The sequence below is a fragment of the Phacochoerus africanus genome, chromosome 8 (assembly GCF_016906955.1).
Source record: "Phacochoerus africanus isolate WHEZ1 chromosome 8, ROS_Pafr_v1, whole genome shotgun sequence".
Classification (NCBI taxonomy): Eukaryota; Metazoa; Chordata; class Mammalia; order Artiodactyla; family Suidae; genus Phacochoerus; species Phacochoerus africanus.
The window spans coordinates 12,509,278-12,531,517 of NC_062551.1; the positions used below are offsets into that span (position 1 = coordinate 12,509,278).

The following is a 22,240-nucleotide window of genomic DNA, read 5'->3' on the forward strand; positions in this document are numbered from 1 at the left end:
AAAGCAGAAGGAAAAGATAAAATACAGTTAAAAGCATAAAGCAATGAAATGGGGAGAAGAGTGGGTAGGCACTGGCAAAACCAAAAGTTGTCCTTTGAAAATAAACTAATAAAAGATAGCTCTGGCACGACTAATCAAGAATTTCAGGAGTTCCCGTTGTGGCGCAGTGGTGAATGAATCCGACTAGGAACCATGAGGTTGCGGGTTCGGTCCCTGCCCTTGCTCAGTGGGTTAACGATCCGGCGTTGCCGTGAGCTGTGGTGTAGATGGCAGACGCGGCTCGGATCCCGAGTTGCTGTGGCTCTGGCGTAGGCCGGTGGCTACAGCTCTGATTCAACCCCTAGCCTGGGAACCTCCATATGCCGCGGGAGCGGCCCAAGAAATAGCAACAACAACAGCAACAACAACAACAAAAGACAAAAAAAAAAAAAAAAAGAATTTCAAAAACCCATGTAAGTATTTTTAGGAATGAAAAGGGGGACATAATATAGAGGTAGACACAGAGACTGTCCTGAAATATATGCCTTATCAAAAATAACACAAGAGGGGAGTTCCCGTCGTGGCGCAGTGGTTAACGAATCCGACTAGGAACCATGAGGTGGCGGGTTCGGTCCCTGCCCTTGCTCAGTGGGTTAATGATCCGGCGTTGCCGTGAGCTGTGGGGTAGATTGCAGACGCGGCTCGGATCCCGAGTTGCTGTGGCTCTGGCGTAGGCTGGCAGCTACAGCTCCGATTAGACCCCTAGCCTGGGAACCTCCATATGCCGCGGGAGTGGCTCATGTAAAGGCAAAAAGACAAAAAAAATAAAAAATAAAAAAAAAAAATTACACAAGAGGGAGTTCCCCTCAAAGCTCAGTATCCACGAGGACGTGGGTTCAATCCTTGGCCTTGCTCAGTGGGTTAAGGATCCGGTCGGTGTTGCTATGATTGGACCCTAGCCTGGGAACCTCCATATGCCGTGGGTGTGGCCCTAAAAAGAAAAAAATAAAATAAAATAACACAGGAATAGAAAACCTGTATAGACCAGTAACACTGAAGAACTTGAATCATTAGATAAAAGCCTACCCACCAGAAAAATCCTAGGCCCAGATGGTTTTAGAGGAGAATTTTACTTAAGTTCAACCAAGCACTCGAAATACAGATATTTTCTTTGTCTCTGTTTCCTCCAAATCCACCTTCCTCTCTGTCCTGTGCTCCAGAAGGCTAACAAATCTGGACACGGTTTCCTTGCCTCCTAAACTTCTGTTGCATTTGGCCAATGGGAAGCAGGAGACTGGAGGACAAGACGATAGAAAGACTGGGGGTACTTACTACCTGGCTCCTCCTGAGCTTTGCCATGGTCTGGCAGTGGTTCCACTCCCCTGTCTAAGTCCGAAGTTCTGTGGGACATCTCTCCCAGGGAGAGAGTTCTCACAACATTTAGTAACAGCTCCCTCCCCAAGCACTTCAGATCTAGGTGTTTTAAGGGCTTCCCACCATGGCCAGTTTCCAGGTGCTTCACTAGCCACAGTCAGTTCCTTTAATTCTGTCCACACCTTTGTAAACTGTCTGTTCAGTTAAATTTGATTCAATTACCTCTCTGAGTGTGACATCTCTTTGCAGCCAGAGCTCTAATATGCCCTCATACAAACTATTCAAGGAAAGAATGAACTCCTAAACACCTTTTAAAACACTACATTAATCCTAATAACAAGAAAGAGTGTAAAATTAAGATTATCATTGAAATTTTTTAACATGTATGCAGAAATCCCAAGCAGAATATTAACATATTAAATCTAGCAATGTATAAAAAAGAACACATCCCAACCAAACAGGATTTATTTCAAGAATATGAGGATAAAAGCGAAAAATAAATTTTTTTTAAAAAAAATTAGGAGTTCCCGTTGTGGTGCAGCGGAAATGAATCCAACTAGGAACCATGAAGTTTCAGGTTCCATCCCAGGCCTCGCTCAGTGGGTTAAGGATCCGGTGTTGCCATGAGCTGTGGTGTAGGTCACAGACTCGACTCGGATCAGCCGTTGCTGTGGTTGTGGCGTAGGCCGGCAGCTACAGCTCCAATTGGAACCCTAGCCTGGGAACATCCATATGCCGTAGGGGCAGCCCTTAAAAAAATAAAAAATAAGGAGAGTTTAACATTATGAAATTTATTATTAAAATTTGCTTCTGCAACAAATTAAAGGAGAAAGACAATCTGAATTCATGCAAGGCAAAACTTGATAAAATAGCTATTTGTGATATTCAACAAATTACGAATAAAGGGAAGAAAGGATACTCTTCAAAAACATACACAATGCTTCCAATGCCAGAAGCACTCCCTTTACTGGGAGGAACACAAGGATGCCCATAACTTATAGATCCATATCAACTTTTTACCAGAGGAACTTGCCAACAATCCTAAAAAAAGAAAGAAAAGTGGAGTTCCTGCTGTGGAGCAGCAGAAACGAATCCGACTAGGAACCATGAGGTTACAGGTTCCATCCCTGGCCTCGCTCAGTAGGTTAGGGATCCAGTGTTGCCATGTGCTGTGGTGTAGGTGGCAGACACAGCTCGGATCCTGCGTTGCTGTGGCTGTGGCCTAAGCTGGCAGCTGTAGCTCTGTTTCAACCCCTAGCCCAAGAACCTCCATATGCTATGGGTGCAGCCCTAAAAAAAGAGGGAAAAAAAAAAAAAGAAAGAAAGAAAAGTGACATAAGAGAATCAGAAAAGAAGAAACAAAATTGGCACAGCATTGTAATTCAACTACACTTCAATAATTTAAAAAACAGTTAAAGAAAGAAACAAAGCAGTCATTATTTATTGACATGATTCTCTTGGATTTTCTGTGGTTGCTTCCATTAACCACTAGACCTGCAAGAGTTCATCGAGTCTGCTGAATATATCAGAAACCTGAAATAACTATAAAATGGTCTAAGTATTATTTATAGCAATAACACACACAAAAAACTGTAAGGTTCCCAGGGCTAAACCTAATAAAAGACTCAAGACCTTTAAAAAATTTCTAAGCTTCATCCAGAGACATTAAATAAATAAGAGGTTATTTTTACTAATCACTTACTATCTCCTGGGCACTGTTTTGAGCGACATGGATCTATCTATAAGCTCATTTAATTGATACAGAGTACTATACGATACATACTTTTTTTTTTTTAACTGTCAATGATGTTTTTATTAAAGCACTAACCCTTTTAGTCTAGCTCTAATGTCCCATTTTAGGGTAGAATGAAGGTTTTCACATAACGGTTATCCAAGTTGTGATTTTGTTTCCTCATAACTATCTGCAATTGTGTTTTTTGTTTGTTCTTTTGTCTTTTCTAGGGCCACACCCACAGCATATGGAGGTTCCCAGGTGAGGGGTCAAATCCAAGCTACGGCTGCTGGCCTACACCACAGCCACAGCAACGCCAGATTCAAGCCGCATCTGCGACCTACACCACAGCTCACGGCAACACCGGATAGTTAACCCACTGAGCAAGGCCAGGGATCGAACCCACAACCTCACAGTTCCTAGTCGGATTTGTTAACCACTGAGCCACGATGGGAACTCCTCTGCAATTGCGTTTGAAAAAAGCTGTAATAATAATATGATCTATTTTTAGCAGTGTAAAAGCTCTTATTACAATTTTTATTTTATCCCTTAGTATAAGATGGGCATCTATGTTTAATCATATTCACAGATTATCTCAATGAATAGAAATGTTGCTATTCACATTTCAGAGTACTATATCAATATATAATTATCATTAGCCTCACTTAACCTTAACCACTACCCCACACTGCCTCTACCAAGGAGTGTCTTATTGCAGGCACCTCCCTCGCAGACACCTCTGGTGCAGCTGGGCCAAGCCCCCAGATGATGCTGAGCCAGACCTGTCCTGAACTCCCCAGCCTCTAGTAATCTGAGGAGACTCTCAATTGAAGGGCAAGAAGCCTCCTTCCATCAGAGGAGATCACAGCACATACCATGGAAGCAGAGGTTGGGACTGTATCTACTCCAACTCACTGAAGGATACAGACCAAGGCTGAAGAAAGTAATCTCCACAGGAGGCCTGGCCACCCCTTCAGATGCCATGTGGTTTTCCCACCCCTAGGAACAAGTCAACCAATGCAGATTCCTCGGACTTGGAAAGTCTGCAGAGTCAAGAACTTGAGGGACATATAACTATTCTTGTCTTTTTAATAACATTTGAAGATTCTGGCTAATGGAAACGAAATATTTATTTAGTATTTTATCTCAACTTTTCTGTTAAGTCTGTAACTATTTCAAAGTTTCTGGGTTTTTGTTGTCGTTTTTGTTTTTACTTTTTAGGGCTGCACCTGCAGCATACGGAAGTTCCAGGCTAGGGGTTGAACTGTAGCTGCAGCTGTCGGCCCATACCTACACCACAGCCACAGCCACAACAGATCCACATCTGAGACCTATACCACAGCTCACAGCAATGCTGGATCCTTAACCCACTGAACAGGCCTGGGATCAAACCTGCAACCTTGGGTTCAACCCCTGGCCTCCCTCAGTGGGTTGGGGATCCAGCGTTGGCATGAGCTGTGGTGTAGGCTGCAGACGCAGCTTGGATCCCGCACTGCTGTGGCTGTGGCGTAGGCCTGGGAACTTCCCTATGCCGAAGGTGTAGCCCTAATCACAGGTTCATGATTAGTCAGGTTCATTACTGCTGAGCCACAACGGGGAACTCCCTCAAAGTTTTCTAAAATGTAAAAAAAAAAAATTCCATTTTTATATCTGTAAGTCCACTCCCATCACGTTCATAGATTGACTCAGTTTTATTGAAATGGCAACTGATAAACAACCTGAAACTCCAATAAACATATCCTAACAGCTTTCTCCCCTTCTGTGCTGGCAGAGCTGATTTTAAAATTTATCTGGAAGCAAAAATCTCCAAAAATAGCTGACCAGTTTTTATTGTTTTTATTGTCGTTGTCTGTAACGTACAGAACTGTTTACTCTGCTGTTTGCTATACAAAGACATAGGGAAACATTACTGTTTGTGCAATATAGTAGGGAAAAAATTTGGAAACTGCCCATTTGGGTTCAGTTTGCCAGATGTCCTGTCATTGAGAATAACAGGTATGAACAGAGAAGTTCCCGATAGTCCATACTTTATTTTGTTGATTCTATCTGGATTCCTTTATTTGTCCCCAGAAAGCTTTATTTAGACAACACAGCTTTGAAAGAGAATAAGTAACAAGATGAAAGGATTTGCCCTTCCATATGGCAAGACAAAACTATAGTAATTAAGAAAATATTAGCACAAGGATAGACAACTTGACCAGTGGAACAAAACAAAAAGCCCAGGAACAAATCCATGCCTGGAGAGAAACTTGATATCTTGACAGAGTTATCTTGAAAAGGCAGCTTCAAATCAGTAGGAAAAGATTTTTACCATTCCTCACTTGCTGCTGGGAGAGCTGGTTATTCAGATGGAAAAGGATATATTTATATCCTTATCTTATCCCACTCAAACAATTTAATTCTCTACAGATTAAGAAGATAAGGCAAAATGTAAAAACTTTTAGAAGAAAATATAAGATCTTAATCCGAGAAGACATACAGGCAGCGGGGCGAATCCAGATCCCAACACTGTCTAGGAGTGTTTGGCCTCAGTCTGCACACAACTGAGAGCAGATCTTCACAAAGGATTTTCCCCATGTGGGCCATTGAGTGGTGTCAACATGGTTTGTGATCAGAGAACTAGAAGATCACGAGGATTTGCTTTTGTTTATTTTGAGAGAAGAGATGACTCAAAGAAGGCTATGGAAAGGGCTAATGGAATGGAGCTGGATGGTAGAAGAATTTGTGTAGATTATTCTATCACCAAGAGAGCACACACACCTACCCCAGGCATACACATGGGCAGACCAACCCATAGCGGTGGAGGTGATGGCAGACGTCGAGATTCTTACTGATTCTTACTCCACTCTTACCATGACGGAGGGTGTGACCGTGGGAACGACGGATACGAAGCCTACGAAGATCACCTTCCCTTTACTATGGTCGACACAGTTCACGATCAAAATCTCATTCCTACAGCCCAAGAGGCTGTTGATAAACAGAACGACTGCAGTTGAGGACATCTTTATCTCTTTATTTTCTTTTTTTCTCTTTCTCTGCTTTTAATTCTGGATTTCCCCAAGCTTCTAATCCTTCATACTTCCAAAAGAACCCTTAAAAAACCTTTGGTTTATTTAGGATCTACACTTTGTCAGTTGTATTGCCTTTGTCCACCCCTTTTATTATAGTCTTAAAGATGTAATTGGAATCATCATTTTGAGTAGTTAAACATCTCGAGTAAAAAAGGAACCCCCAGTGTTATGCTTTGGAAAAAAAAAACATATATATATATATGATCTTTATGACCTCAGGAAAAGAAAATTTTTCTTAAGACACAAAATACATAAGCCATTAAGGAAAACACTAGAATATTCAATTACATTAAAGTTACCCATAAGAAATTACAAAGAAAATAGAGATAACCCACAAATTGGGAGATACACATCTGCATCACATATACAGATACATATCTGGAAACAAAATGAAACTGAAACATAAATTCATACAAACTAATAAGAAAAGATGAACTATCCTAAATCAACTATAATAAAGAAAATTTTTTAAAGGATGAACCAGAGTTCCAGTCGTGGCGCAGCAGAAACAAATCTGACTAGGAACCATGAGCTTGCAGGTTTGATCCCGGCCTCACTCAGTGGGTTAAGGATCCAGTGTTGCCCGTGAGCTGTAGTGTAGGCCAGCAGCTACCGCTGTTTCATCCCCTAGCCTGGGAACCTCCATGTGCCGTAGGGTGCAGCCCTAAAAAGCAAAAAAATTAAAAAAATAAAAACAAAGAATAAAGGATGAACCATATGGAATTCCCTTCATGGCTCAGCAGTTAATGAACCCAACTAGGATCCATGAGAATGAGGGTTCAATCCCTGGCCTCATTCAGTGGGTTAAGGATCTGACCCATGAGCTGTGGTGTAGGTCGCAGACTCAGGTGGGATGCCACACTGCTGTGGCTATGGCATAGCCTGGCACCTGTGGCTCTGATTCGACCCCTAGCCTGGGAACTTCCAAATACCACAGGTGTGGGCCTTAAAAAAAAAAAGAGAGAGAGGGAGAGAGATGAACCATCTAACATAAACATGGACAAAAACAATGAAAAAGCAAGACGATTAAATATACAGCATTAGTATATTAATTATGGTAAATCACAATGATATATACTATTCCACACTCGTCAGAGCAATATCAAGTTTTGGCAAGGATGTGGAACAAGTGAACACATACTATTTGGGGAATATAAATTGGCACAAGCACACTGGCAATCTACTGGGCAATATTTAACTGAGAGTTGAAGGTGTGTGTGTGTGTATATATATATATACACATATATATATATGAGCCTATGACCCAGCTATCTCATGACTAAGGATGTAGTCACCCAGAAAAGCTTTCATTCAAGTATGTAAGCAAACAGAAAAACATTCTCAAAAGAACTGAAAATAACCATAACAGCCACTGGTAAGAGAATGGATCAATAAATGGTGATATTTGTGGTATATTCATACCATAGAGCAGCAAAAATGAATGCATTTGAATAGTAAATAGTACAATGGATTTACAGATCTGAAATCCATTTTGAGTTGTATCATCTCTAGACACAGACATGAAAGGATAGAGACATTATGATCAAGTTTATGTAACTTATACAAGTACTGTTTTGGAGATTGGCAGGCAGTATCAAGTATGAACACATGATAGACAGGAGAGTCAGGGCAGTGGTTACCTTTGGGAAGAAAAGGAGAAAAATGGGAACTGGGCAGGGTCCCTGCCAATTACATCTGTCATGTTTTATTTATTAATCTGCTTGGCAGGTGAGTACATTACCTCTTCAGAATACCTGGAATAGTTCATTTTTCACTTTTTTTGTCTTTTGTCTTTTGTGGGCTGCACCCGTGGCATATGGAGCTTCCCAGGCTAGGGGTCGAATCGGAGCTGTAGCTGCCGGCCTACGCCAGAGCCACAGCAACGCCAGATGCAAGCCATGTCTGAGACCTACATCCCAGCTCATGGCAACGCCCCTATCCTCAAGCCACTGAGCGAGGCCAGGGATCGAACCCACAACCTCATGGTTCCTAGTCGGATTCCTAGCCACTGTGCCACGATGGGAACTCCTGAAATAGTTTATTTTTTGAAAAGATCCCAACAGACCAGAACTCCTATTTAGAGGCACACGACTATTTGATTTCCGAAAATGTGTACGTGAAACCAAAACCAAAATAGCACAAACCCCTGTGACTTTTCTACCTTGCAGTCACAGAACTGAAACTTTCAGAGAGCTCCTCTAATAAATGTGAATGAACAGGGAAAGGAAGGGTCAGACTCCTGCCTGGACCCCGTGACCAGAAGAACACTGAGGACCCCCAGGGAAAAGAGAGGAAAGTAGGCCCTGCTGTTTTATGAAAGTGACCATCACTTTTTTCTTGGTTGTTTTGAACTCCTTAGGCAAGAGAAGCTTTGTAATTATCCCATCAATTTAACATGTGGAGCCTCCTCTAACCTAAGACAAACGTGTCTTCTCAGAAGAGAGATTCCTATTGCTTTTTCCTTGTTTGAAGAAACTGGTTAAAGTCATCTCCAAAGGAGAGATCTATAATCCTAGAGGCCTGGATACCTTCAAGGCCCCACACACGCCCCCCCACCCCCTCCCAGTTCCGCGCCTCTGCCCTTTTTTTCTTAGTTATTGCTGGCTCTTAGGCATCAAACGCTAGCTTCCTGTTCCCCTTTATTGAGCTCTGGAGACTTGGAACTGGTAAGAGGCTTTGAAGAAAAGTACAAAGCCAGGAAAACATGGAATGGAGACAGCTATGACTTTCCAAAGGAAAGCAAATCTCAACAGTTGTAATAACCGCTCCGACTTTCCTGTCTGTCGCTTACATAAGACAGGGTTCAGACACAGGACCTAAGATGTACTGTAAGTACCTGAGGTTGGAAACAGTGAAAATGCAGGTTCCAGCGGGCAGAAAGAGGCTGAGGATGTTGGTACTAAAATCCTGGCTTGTTCTAAACTCGTAGCGTATCTCCAGCATCCCCTTGCCACCATCCTACAAGGAGACCGGGTGTCATCCTAAGTTCTTTACTAGACCTCAAGTCTTAAAAGCACAGACCCTATACAAATCCTCTTTGTAAAGTAGTCCCATGGTCAGTGCCAAGCACCACGCCACCATTTCACAATATGGAAAAAAAGAGGCATACTCGGGGCTCTTAAATGCTCATCATTAGGCCCACAGCCATCCCTTAATCCAGAAATATGATGTTCTTGAAAATGGTCTCAGGCCCTCTGACCCAAGGCCTCCGTTTCATGATCCTTTTACACTAGCAGTGTTTTAATGAACAATCTCCCATCTCACTTGGTCCCGCTACTGCGACAATTCACTGAGCACAGGCCTCCCCATGCTATTCTGCGGTCCCGCACTTTGAAGTCAGGGCCTGCTGTCAGCACGGAAAGCACCAGAGCTCGGCGGACATGGCAGCCTCTGGTTCTGTTCCACCGAGGGATTTATCATCCACAACCTACTCAAATCTCTCCCCCAACAGCTACCAAAAATTCCCCTGGTGAGAAATGCTATTATGAGAAGGAGTGGCTGCTTTGTGACTCACACTGTTTCATTAAAGAGATTTTTTTTTTCAAACAAATGTTCAGTAGAAGAATCCAAAGGTTTTCCAAAGCTACAGCAAAAACAGAACAGCTCATAATACTATTTCCCAAAGGTCTGCCACTTCATAGGAGATTCCTATACCTCAAAACACTGAAGATGCTTAGATTCACTATGCTTTCATGTTGCACTTGGCCTCTGGGGTGAGAGGAGGTAGGAAATGGATGAATTAAACACATCCAACATGACCGGGCTTGTCAGATATTAAGATGGAAGGCGGCTGGCTTGCAAGCCAGACCTAATCACAGGTCCTAGACTTTCCACAGTTCTCCAGGGCAACTGGCTGCAACATTTCCGCCATATCTGACCAGGATTGGGGAAATCTAATAATTCACGTCGCATTTGGTAATGCTTATTACAACAGTGGGCAGTGTTATCACAAAATTTCTCTGAACAGCTTAGATGGCGTTATATACTTGAGCGCACTAGAAATGTGTATGATCTAAACAATAGAGCAATATCAAAGGAAGTTAATTTGTATTTATGGTAGACCAGGTACTTCTGGTTCAGGTTAGACTCCCAAGGGCTCCTTCAAATCCTTGTAGCATTCCTGCAGAACTTTGGCAGGTAGCAAGATAAAAGAATCCTAAGAGCCCTCTAAGGAAAAGCGCCTTTTCTGTGCAGGGGCTCAGGGAGGGGTATTTGAAAGGGAAACAGATGAAAAGATCCCCAAAGAGTGGAGAGATGTGAGCCAAAAGACCAAGCTGGCTGGGGTCACAGGGCCTAGGTCTTGCATTCTCCTCCTACCTCTGTCTCTGATCATCTGGGTGACCCCAGATTTACATTTCTCCCATATGCTCACAAATGAACTTTGACCTTAAAAGGTACGCTACAGAGGTGAGCAGTTTCAGAACAGCTCTTTTTGAGGCGTGGCTTCTTTAATTACACTTTGTGGAGGGCTGAAGGTAGTACCAACAAGCAAGCTGGATCCATGCTATGACACACCTAATTCACCAGGACCTAGAGGACCACCCAGGCTGAAATGTAAGGTGAAGTTTCTCCAAAGATTATTCTATGGAGATGAAGGTAATAGCCAAAGACTGCAAAGTCTTTCAGCATGGAACTTTCTTCTAAATTCTTTGCTTTAGGCCAAAAAATACTCAAATATAACACATATTTAACAATTGTTTCAGGGGAGAAATGACACTTCAGTCTTCGGTATTGCCTATCATAAACAAAGTTTTAAAAATTACTTAAGGAGTTTCCTTGTGGTGCAGCAGGTTAAGGATCCAGTGTTGTCACTGCATCAGCTCGGGTCACTGCTGTGGCGTGGGTTTGACCCCTGGCCCAGGAATTTCCATAAGCCATGGGTGTGGCCAAAAAATAAAAACAAATAAAAATGACTTAAAACAGCACTAGAGTGTCAACGTTGTGCAGCTCAGGGACTATACATACAAGACCAAGGAGGAAAACTGTTACTCCTCTGTTCTCAGACACACTTTGGCATGGGATAGGTTTTACAGAGAGGGATTTTAAAAGTGGTGGATCAGGCTTCTAGAAAACAGTGTTCAGTGACCAGAAAGAAAAGTGGCTCTAGGGATGACAAAGATCCTGAAGGCAAAGATAACGAAAAAAACGTTTTCCTTTTGCCATTCTCACTGAGAAGATAGAGGACCACTTTGTATTGGCACATAGGAGGCATTTCTTCTCAGGAGGCACTTGACTGGAAAGGAAAAAGAAAAGAAACGATCGCCTACCCCAGCCCAGAGACAGGATTTAGGAAAGGAGGCAGAGTGTGCGTGAAGAGTAGAGAGGAATTCATCTGGGCAGCAGGCTCATGGATAAGCACCTGAATTTGTCTGTTTATTCCACAAAGAGACTAACGAAGAAGGTAAAATCTTCCATAAGCTGCAATATTCAGACTCTCTTAAAAGAGTGAGGAAACAAAGATTCTTAGAAAGAACAAAGTAATGCTAATCACCTTCATAGCAAATAAACATTCCCAGCACCCAGCACAGGCCCGGGTACACTGGAAGCACTTGATCAATCTCAGGTGAATAAATGAATGTCTGAGTCAACAGATCTCCATACACATAACAAAAAGTCTCAGACTTTCAGTCAGTTAAAAAAGCCAAAAAAACACACAAAAACAAACAAACAAAAAACAAGGAAAAATGGGTATTTTGTCCACTTTAAAGTCTGGATTCATCCTAAGTCTTTTTTTTTTTTTGCCTTTTTCTAGGGCTTCACCCATGACATATGTAGGTTCCCAGGTTAGGGGTCGAATCGGAGCTACTGCTGCCAGCCTACATCACAGCCACAGCAACGCCAGATCCAAGCCGCATCTGCGACCTACACCACATCTAATGGCAATGCCGGATCCTTAACCCACTGAGGGAGGCCAGGGATCGAACCCACAACCTCATGGTTCCTAGTTGGATTCATTAACCACTGAGCCATGTTGGGAACTCCCATCCTAAGATCCTGACTGGTCTAGCTGCCTGCCAGGATATAACTCCTAAGCCCTTCTGTAGCACAGGCAGCCAACACCAGCCGTGTCTAAGGAGAAAAAATTGGAGGAAGACAAGCACAGAAGGAGAGACATTGCCATCACTGCCTTCAATTCTCAGGACCAAGGCACGTTGGCTCAGGCCTGTTGGGAGGAGAAAAATGCATGGTACCATGTAAAAGAAAAAGGTCAGATAATGAATAATGCTCTTGCTGGGTGGATCTACCCTCTAGGGGTAACAAGAGAGAAGATTTGTATGGATCTTGCTAAGGAAATATCTGACTGGTTTAATGATATTGAAAGCAATGCTAATGAGTGCATGAGAAAAGCATTTCTCTGAGAGAAAAATTAAATCCATAGTAGGGGTGAGTTTCAGGAATAGATGATATTCTGACTACATTTTTAGAATCATGTGGTACAAATTCAGATTCTGGAGTTTCCCTTCAGCTCCATGGAACTTGGAGTGGCGCAGTGGCGGGGGGGGGGGGGGGGGGTGTCCTATCATCTGCACTGTCAGCAAGGCCCTAGAGAATCCTGGGCAGAGTCAAGTTTGAAAACCCTCTGAACCAATCACAGAAATTAGGACATCTCTGGAGTTCCCTGGTGGTCTAGCGGTTAGGACTTGGTGCTTTCACTGCTGCAGCCTGGGTTCAATCCCTGGTCTGGGAACTGAGATCCCAAATCAAGCCATTTCAAGCCGTGGGCAACCCCCCACCCCCCAAAAAAAAAATCAGAAGAGCTCTTGTTTGCATGGGGCCGCCTTTTTACAGATCTGGGTGTGCACTGTAAATTCTGACCTGCTCTAACTTCCTGCTCTCACTTGGCGCTGAGAGGACACAGAGAGTCCTCCCTCCCCTTTACTCCCCACAGAGGAAAGCTATCCTCTCAACTCCAACAACTCCAGGGAGATCTCCAGGTAAACAGTCTCATCGGTCTACAAGGTACCCCAGCTGCTGCTTCAGGACTGAACGTGGTTCTTTAATTTGCTTCACACTAGAGGGTTGGTCTTCAGGTGACCCATTCACAGCCACCACCTACCCCTCGCCCACTGAGCAGATCAAAACCAGGAACCTAACTGTTGGAGTCAAGGAGGAATCTGTCCTTAGGAGAAAATAAGATTCGGAGGTGAAAACTGCCAGGCCTGTGAGGCGTCTATTCCCGGAGTCAAGGCCACTGTAATCACTAGGAACCCATCTGATTGAGACCAGGCTATGACAAAGCTTTTTGGAAAAGAAACAGATGGCAATCTGTAATCATCCATCATTGAAAAAGACGGGGGAGAAGATGAGGTTTGGGACTAACTTCAAGATTCTGGGACCACAACCTCAGTGACCCGGTCATTAAGAACACCCACTACACTTAAGGGTGAGGACGCGTGATACCAAGAACCCATCTAATTTACCACCACTTCCCAATAATATTTTTCCCAATTTTGAAACTGTCAAAATTGAAGTTTATCTTTAAAACTGGGCTGACTAAAACGTAAGTGCCCGGTAAGCTTGGGTTGAAGACCACATCTGGAAAGCACAACGCATGTTCCTTTTCCCAAAAGGAATTAAGAGTTTAATTTCTCTGGTAAAGAATGGGTTGGCTCCGAGTTTTCCTTCTGACCTATCTGGGGTGTGTCTTTGTTTAAGGGCAAAATATACACATCCCATTAAACACACACTTAAAAAGTGAAACCACTGTTTCTTGCAACACCTTTCAAACCCCAATGCATAAGAATTCATTGTAACCTTTAAGAAGTGATCTTCAGAGTTCTGTTGTGGCTCCGGGTTAATGAACCTGCTAGTAACCAGGAGGACAAGGGTTCAAACCCTGGCCTTGCTCAGTGGGTTAAGGATCTGGCGTTGCCATCAGCTGCGTTGTGAGTCACAGACGGCTCAGATCTTGCATTGCTGTGGCTGTGGCGTAGGCTGGCAGCTGCAGCTCTAGTTCTACCCCTACCCGGGGAACTTCCATATGCTACAGGTGTGGCCCTGGGGGGGAAAAAAAAAAAAGACATAAAAATAGGCCCTCAGAGTTCCCTTGTGGTGCAGCAGGTTAAGGATCTGGTGTTGTCACTACAGCAGCTGAAGTCACTGCTATGGTGCAGGTTCAATCCCTGGCCCAAGAACTTCCACATGCCACAGGTGCAGTACCCATGCCACAGGTGCAGTACCCATGAGGATGCGGGTTCGATCCTGGCCTTGCTCAGTGGGTTAAGGATCCGGCATTGCCACAAGCTGAGGTGTAGATGGCAGATGTGGCTTGGATCCTGCGTTGCTGGGGCTGTGGGAACTTCCATATGCCGCAGGTTTGGCCCTAAAAAGAAAAAAGAAAGAAAGGAAGGAAGAAAAGAAGCCCTCATGCTAACAGACAACTAAAAATTCCACAGACTTTTTTTTTTTAAAAAAAAGGCTTCATTAACTTGCGGGGCAGGGACGATGATGCTCTTTACCGCTTTTCCTTCTCCAGAAACCACATAAAGACCATTCCCTCTAGCACACCTAGAGTGAGGCACAAAGAGGCTTTCTGATGCACTCCAAAGGAACCAGCAACTCTCCCTAATTAAGAATAGAGAAAATTAAATCACTTGAGAACCCCAGAGTGGCAGCAAAATAGAACCCATGAGATATTCTGCTCGCTTGTTCAAAGACATCATAAGTCACATTCCATCAGCCCCAGTTGATGGTTTGGTGACAAGAGAGAACAGTTTAGTTTTCTGAACACGCATGTGTACACACACATGACTAAGAAGCTGGAAGGAAACCCTCACGACCAGCCATTTTACCTGAGGACCCAGGCAACCTCTTCCTTCCAACTTGGTGGGTCCTCTATGTTTCCTCCCCACATCTGGAATTCTGTAGTCTGAGATAAATAGGACTACAAAAGGATAACCAGACCTCCAGAATACCACCCAGAAAACCATCAGGAGTTAAACCCCTTCCAGCAAGACGCATTTTAATGCGGGAAGGAAGAGACTCTACTCGGATTCTATAAAGCAGCTCTTCTCAAATGGGATTCCTTATTAAGAACGGCCCCATCAATACAGATCAGATTTCGGGAGCGAGCACTGCTTCCATTTTGGGGGAACAGTTCACGCCACGCGATTCTCAATCTCTCCCCAGCCAATTCCGAGGTGATGAAAGAAGGCAGAGCGCTATGGAAGAGCCCCTGAAAGAACATCACTTCCCGTGTGTATGTTATTTGTCTTCCATAAACAGCATCTCATGAGACCACAACAGCGACCCGCAAGATAAACAGGCCAGGTGTTATCGCCATCTTACAGGTGGAGAAATGACGACTCTGAGGCTAAACCACTCACTTGCACAAAGTCACAAGGCAGGCGGTTAATGCAGCCTAAACCAGAAAGGAGTCTGGCCCTCCTTGATGTGCAGGCCAGTGCAAGTTCCAGGCTGCTACCCAGTTCCCCTGCATTTTAGGATGAGAGGCAGGAGGGGGTAATGGTTAAGAGACCAGGTGGATTCTGATACTGACAGACCAACGCTGCAATCCCAGCTCTGCCACCTACTAGATCCCTGGCCCTGTGTGGCTTCCCTAACCTCCCTCTACATCTCAGTGTCCTCTCCCGTAACAGGAGAATAAAAACATTCTACCTCGTAGAGTTACAGTGATAATTCAAGATGATGGCCATAAGGCACTCACAGTTATTCACTCAACAAATATTTCTGCCGGCACACAGAGTGCCAGAGTTACAATAGTGGCCAAGAGGCATATCTTGCTCTCAGAGAGCTAAAGTCTTAGTTGAATTAAATAAACTGCTAAATAATATAAAGTATGTGAAGTACTATTAAGGCAACAGGTAAGTAACTGAAGAGGTTGACAGGAGGGAGCCAATTTTTAAGAGTGGTCTCTGAGGAGAAACTTAAGTGGAGTCCTCACAGATCATAAAAGACTACCCATGGGAGTTCCCGGCGTGGATCAGGGGTTAATGAAACCGAGAAGCATCCATGAGGATGTGGGTTGGATCCCTGGCCTCGCTCAGTGGGTTAAGGATCCGGCATTGCCGTGAGCTGTGGTGCAGGTCGCAGTCGCCGCTCTGATACCGAGGAGCTGTGGCTCTGGCTGTGGCCGCCAGCTGTGGCTCTGATTTGACCCCTAGCCTGGGAACTTCCATAGGCTGAGGGTGGGGCCCTAAAATGCAAAAAAAAAAAAAAAAAAAGACAACCCATGTAACACAGAATGGAGGGAAAAGCTTTCCAGGCTGAGGGAACAAGGTGTGCAAGGGTCACAGCCTAGCGAAGTGTTAGGAACAAGGTGAGAGAAAGCAAATGTGACTGCTCTGTATCCTCACAGGATTTGGGGAACAAACAGTACAGGCTGGCTGGCTTTGTGTTTTAAAAATAACAAAGATAAAGCTCAAGAGAGGTGAGGTGTCTTGTCCAAGGTCACAGCTCCTCCAAGCAAGAGCTGGGACCCCAGTATTCTACCTCCTGTCACAACATCTGCTCGCTCACTCCCCTTGGGGAAGCCTTGTGCACTCTTAACTCCCCGAAGAACTTCACTGCAAACGGTTTCCTGGGTCCATGAAGAACCCCCAAAACTCCTTGAAAACGTAAGCGACACCATCACATCAACTTCCAGGCATGTGGTCAACGGTGCACTGAAACCATTACTCTTCTACTCTTCGGATACAAGATCGAAAACTGCCCAGACCTTATTCAAAGGTTCCAAAAACTGAAACCAGTTGCTCTTCTTACAAGCAATGAACAAGAGAGGAAAGGGATGTCCTGGAAGGAAGAGCCCGTGGCCTGTTTCAGAAGGTGAGACAGAACCATCATTGCAGAAGAGCGGAAACATGAAAGTTCCTCTGAAACAAGCTGCACAGAAAAAAACTAATTACTTTATGTGAATCAAACAACAGATCTCCAAGGCAGTGGTTCCCAATGAAGTGATACCCCAGCCCCACCAAGAGTACTTGGAAATTTGGGGGGGCATTTGGTGCACAGGGGTAGGTATGTTCAATGCTCTACAAAAGAAAGGGGTGGTTCTATAAAGACTGTGTTACCCAAAGTAACTCAAAGAGCTCAGTTGGTGGAGCGTTAGACTAAAGACTTTATCACCCAAAATATTAATAGCAGCACCATCTCCCCACTTTAATATTAATCCCCCAAAGGATGAACGTGCTCCACCTTTTCCTATAGTCCCTGGTTAGTGACTCTTCCTAACCTCACTACAGACTAGAAAAAAAATTGAGGTCTTACAGCTGAGGAGTCTGAATTTTGGAAATCGAATTGTAAGCTCATAACTTCAGCATGGAACCTGGTGGTTGAACATGGAAAAGAAGTTTCTAGTAAGAGACAGACAAATTTAAGCAAAAAGAGAACTCCTTCTCCAGACAAATCTCTGTAAGATTACATTTGTTCTGCAACACACAAAATTCTGTGAATTTTGAGGACCTTCTTACAGCCCTTTTCAGCTTAAAATCAGACACTAATGACAGTTCTTTCAAAAACGTAACTACAGTCAACTCAAAATACAGCTGACCCTTTCTGGACCAAATTTTATAATAAAGATGACTAATTCCAAGAGGTCTAAAGCTGAGCAAATGTTTGAAAATGCCCTGCGTCTCATTCAGGGCAGAGTTCGATGCAGGTCAGAGAAGCTCCAATGATATCCAGAGGTCTGTTCAGGGATTAAAATTCCATCCTAGCAATTAAAAGCCACTTTCAAGTGTAACCTTACATTCGTCACTATTTCTCCCAGCAAGCTATTTCACAATTAGCTTAAAGAACTGAAAAAATATCAAGACTGTTTCCAGAAATAGAGATAAAAAAAAATCTACCATATTTCACAATAGCTAGAACAGTGATCTAACAGATAAATCCTCCATAAAGCAATCTCTCTTCAGCACGGTATCTAAATGTCCTGAAATCTCTCAAAGGAGTCTGAAGATGTTAACTTCTTCACTCCAATGTGCCAATTAGTAAATAGTGGCCCCACACCCCTTCCGACCAATTTTTCAGAAGCCTAACCTGGCTTTTCAGATTAGCTAAGCAGACAGACCTGTTTTCCTCCAGAAGCTCCTGCCACTGCCTTTTCTGCCCTGCTAGTTAGAGCCTGGGAAAACCTCCTCCAGCTTTTCGCTGACCAGTCACCAGAAGTTCAAAAAATAAATTCATCCAGGTTCTCTGAATCCTTCTTTCCCCTGACATGTGTCAACAGCCGGGCAATAAAATACCTCTTGGTTACAGAAAGATGCAGAATACCTGGAAGGCCTAGCACTTAGCACGGAGGGGAAGAAAAAAGATGGAGGGATGCAAGAGTCATTAAGACAACCCTACTGCACGCATCGCAGGTAACGAGAGCCCTGGTCGCGCAAAGCCTGTGAGGGAGGCTCCCTTGGCTGGGCCCTCCACCCGGCAGGCCACACCTGTCTAATGCCAACAGCCTGGTGGCCACTCGGTTTTAAAGAATTCACACAGATTTCCAGCCGGGTGGCAACACTGGGCACCCCCTCCCTTCTCCAAGCAAAATCAAGAGTCCTAATCCAAACATCACTTGGCCCCAATTTTCTTTCTTTTCGCACTTTGTCTGGGAGACATCGCTTGGTCAAGTTGGACCCCTCTCTCTGTTCCAGGTAAGGCAAGCACAATGCAGCGGGAAAAGAAAGGAAGCACCCAGGCCGACTTGCTATAAAGCCAAACCAGACCTCTCTGAGGCTGAGGATGCCAATGAATGGGACTTGAATAAGCATCCACAAGTGAACCAACGCCTGAAGTCCTAATACGCCCAGCTCCGCAGCCTCTCAGGAAGCCTCTTTTCTATAGGGTAGGGATCCCATTCATCCCTTGGCTTCGGGAATCAAAGGGAAGACAGATTCAGGTCGCGCACTCCACCTCCAAATCCCCGCACGCGCGCGAAGGTGTGGGGCGCCCCGGCGCGCCCTCCCTTGAACTCCACCCTCCGAGGCCTCCACCACCCGCAGACTCACCACTGTGCGAGCTGAACCACCTGGGTGCGATGTGCAGAGGTAGAGCATCCGCCAGCGAGGCTCGGGAGCCCAGGTACAGCATCCCGTCTCTATGGTGACCGCCGCCCGTCTCCTGGTAACCATTGCCGTGGGCATAGGTGGAGTCGGACGCCGACCCTCCGCCGCCGGGCGCCCTCTCCGAGTCGCCGGTGCCCCGGGAAGCGGGGGTGTAGAGGCCAAAGGGCACCCCCCCGGCCGTGCTGGGGTCCATGCCCATGCCCGCCACCGAGCTGACCGAGCGGCTGCGCAGCCCCATGGCCCCGCCGCCTGCCCGGTAGTGCCCAAAGTGGGGCGCCCCTCCCGGCGGGGGCACGGCGCTGTCATCGGTGGAGACCCCAGGGAAGGGGCCCCGAGAACGAGCCGCCGTGCTCTGCTTGCCCCCCATGCTCGCCCGGGCCCCGGTGGGGCGGGAACCTGGAGGCCGAGACCCTCCCCCACTTCTCAGCAACCGGGGGAGGGTTGGGCGAGCATAAAGGGGGAGGGAGTCAAAAAGGAGACTGGGAGGTGGAAAAGGACAAAAAAAAAGAAAAAGAGAAAAGAAAACCCGCGGGGCGGAAGAGGCAGGCGGGCGGGGATCCCAAACTAAGAATTTAAACCGATCCAAGCCAAACGCATGTTTCCCCTCAAGGTCCAAAGAGGTGCAGTCCGCCGCGGGCTCGGCGCGCCACAGGCCGCCCCCGGGTTCCCGAAAGCCGGGGGAGCCGCAGGGAAAGAGGGAGGGAGGCGGCGGGCGAGCAGGCGGGCGGGCGCAGGGAGGCGCCGGAGGAGGCCGCCCGCCCGAAAGCAGGAGGCGGAGGAGGGCTGGGGGCGCCGGGCGCGTCCCCCGCCTCAGGACGCCGCGACCATGGACGGCGGCCCGGACCCCTCCAGGCCTCGGGAGGGCCGCGGCGCTGGGAGGCCAGACAGAGCTCGGGAAGCGGTGATAGCGTCGCGTCGCGCCCGCTCCAGGAGCCGCCGCCTTCCCGGCGAGCCGCGCCGCCCTGCTTGGTCCGGGACTGCGCTCTCCGGCGCTCCTCGCCGCCGTGGAGACAATGGAGGGCCGCAGAGCGCAGGCGCGGCCCGCGCCCCCTCCCCCCTCCCCCTCCCGCCGGGTTAACCCTTTCCCCGCCCCTGCGGCGCAAGGCCGCGGGCGCCCGAGAAGTCCCACCCACCCAATCCGCCCTGACCTGAGGGGCCTGAGCCATGGGGCGTCGGGACCAGAAGCAAGGCGTCTTTTCAAAGCAAGCACTCTTTAAGCCCCCGAAAGTAGCCGCTTACTGGGAAAGGAGGGAACCTACCTGGGGGGCGAGGGGCGGCCATGGTTCCAGGGGTGGGAAGGAAACCCAAGGAGGAAAAAAAATTCGAGACGCCTACCTGGCTCTGAGGGTCAGCGGTCAAGCTCCCCACCCGGCGCAAATTTGCCCCCACAGCACCCTCTGGTGGACATGCTATGCGTTCTATCCGAGGTTCCTCATCCAAGAACCCCTAAAAATGAGGAAACTTAGGAGTTCCCGCTGTGGCGCAGTGGTTAACGAATCCCACTAGGAACCATGAGGTTGCGGCTTCGATTCCTGGCCTTGCTCAGTGGGTTAGGGATCTGGCATTGCCGTGAGCTGTGGTGTAGGTCGCAGACGCGGCTCGGATCCTGTGTTGCTGTGGCTCTGCGTAGGCCGGTGGTTACAGCTCCCATTCCACCCCTAGTCTGGGAATCTCCATATGCCGCGGGAGCGGCCCTAGAGAAGGCAAAAAAAAAAAAAATCAGGAAACTTAGCATTTGGGGAATTCTTAGTTGTTGGGGGTTGCTGTCGGGGCCCTTGTGACTCCAGTTTTTGCTGACAGTAGATCAGAACTTTCTATTTTGTCCTTAATCAAATGGATAGATTACTTAGCTAAAATGTGATTCTGATGATCATTAGATGTATGATAAAAAGTGAAAAGATATGGACATGAGATGGAATAATACAGCTAGAACTAGTGATTTTAGAAACACTCTAGTTCACGGTGGGACCCCTGTTTTGTTCACCATTTATCTTGGCATGCACCACAGGGTCTATCACAGAGCCGGTACTCAATAAAGATTTGCTGACCAAGTCTGAATTTTGCAATCTCTCTTATTCTCACTCACATTCATTCATTCATTCATTCAGCACCTTTTCTTTTCTTTTTTTGGCCACGGGTGGCGTGTGGAGTTCCTGGACCAGGGATTGAATCTGAGCTAGAGTTGCAACCTATGCCACAGCTACAGTAATGTTGGATCCTTAACCCATTGCTGGGGGCAGGGGCTTGAATCCACACGCCCCACACACATAGCTGCAAAGCCGCCAGTGCAGCCATGGATCCTGTTTGCGCTACAGGGAAAACTCAGTGTCTATCAAATGCTGAGTGCTGGCTATGAGCATCATTTAGTCCCTGGCCTGACTTCCTTGCTCTAAATGTCCCCCAGATATTTCCCAATCAAGGAGTCAAAACAAGGGAGTTCCCTTTGTGCCTCAGCAGGTTACGAATCTGACTAGGAACCATGAGGATGCGGGTTGGATCACTGGCCTCACTCAGTGGGTTAAGGATCCGGCTTTGCTGTGATATGTGATGTAGGTAACAGACTCGGCTTGGATCCCACGTTGCTGTGGCTATGGCATAGGCCAGCAGCTGCAGCTCTGATTTGACCCTAGCCTGGGCACTTCCATATGTCACATGTGCAGTCCAGAAAAGAAAAAAAAAAAAAAAGAGTCAAAACAAGGTGTAAAGAAATATTGAAAGAAAACCAGTAAAAGAAAGGTTGGTCTTGAGGTTCCCATTTGGTTCAGTGGTTAACAAACCTGACTAGCATCCATGAGGATGCGGGTTTGATCCCTGGCCTCACCCAGTGGGTTAAGGATCCAGCGTCGTGTTGAGCTCAGGTGTAGGTTGCAGACGTGACTCGGATCCCGTGTTGCTGTGGTATAGGCCAACAGCTGTAGCTCTGATTAGAACCCCTAGCCTGGGAAACTCTATGTGCTGCAGGTGCGGCCCTAAAAAGACAAAAGCCAAAAAAAAAAAAAAAAGAAAGAGAGAAAGGTTGGTCCCTCATAGGTATTAATTGCCCCCGTATGACCAGCTTGGAAAGAAACAGG

General features: G+C 46.1%; 1 protein-coding gene across 4 annotated transcripts in view; it reads right to left on the reverse strand.

Annotated features, from left to right (window-relative positions):
- Positions 1 to 20,185, reverse strand: part of ZNRF1 (zinc and ring finger 1) — a 113,501-nt gene extending 93,316 nt beyond the window's left edge. For all 4 annotated transcript variants that reach the window (XM_047793802.1, XM_047793804.1, XM_047793803.1 and 1 more), the window contains exon 1: positions 19,113 to 20,185. In XM_047793802.1, coding sequence (XP_047649758.1) covers positions 19,113 to 19,536 — 424 coding nt within the window. In that variant the 5' untranslated portion in view covers positions 19,537 to 20,185. The remainder of the gene's footprint in view (positions 1 to 19,112) is intronic.
- Between the last annotated feature and the right edge of the window lie 2,055 nt (positions 20,186 to 22,240).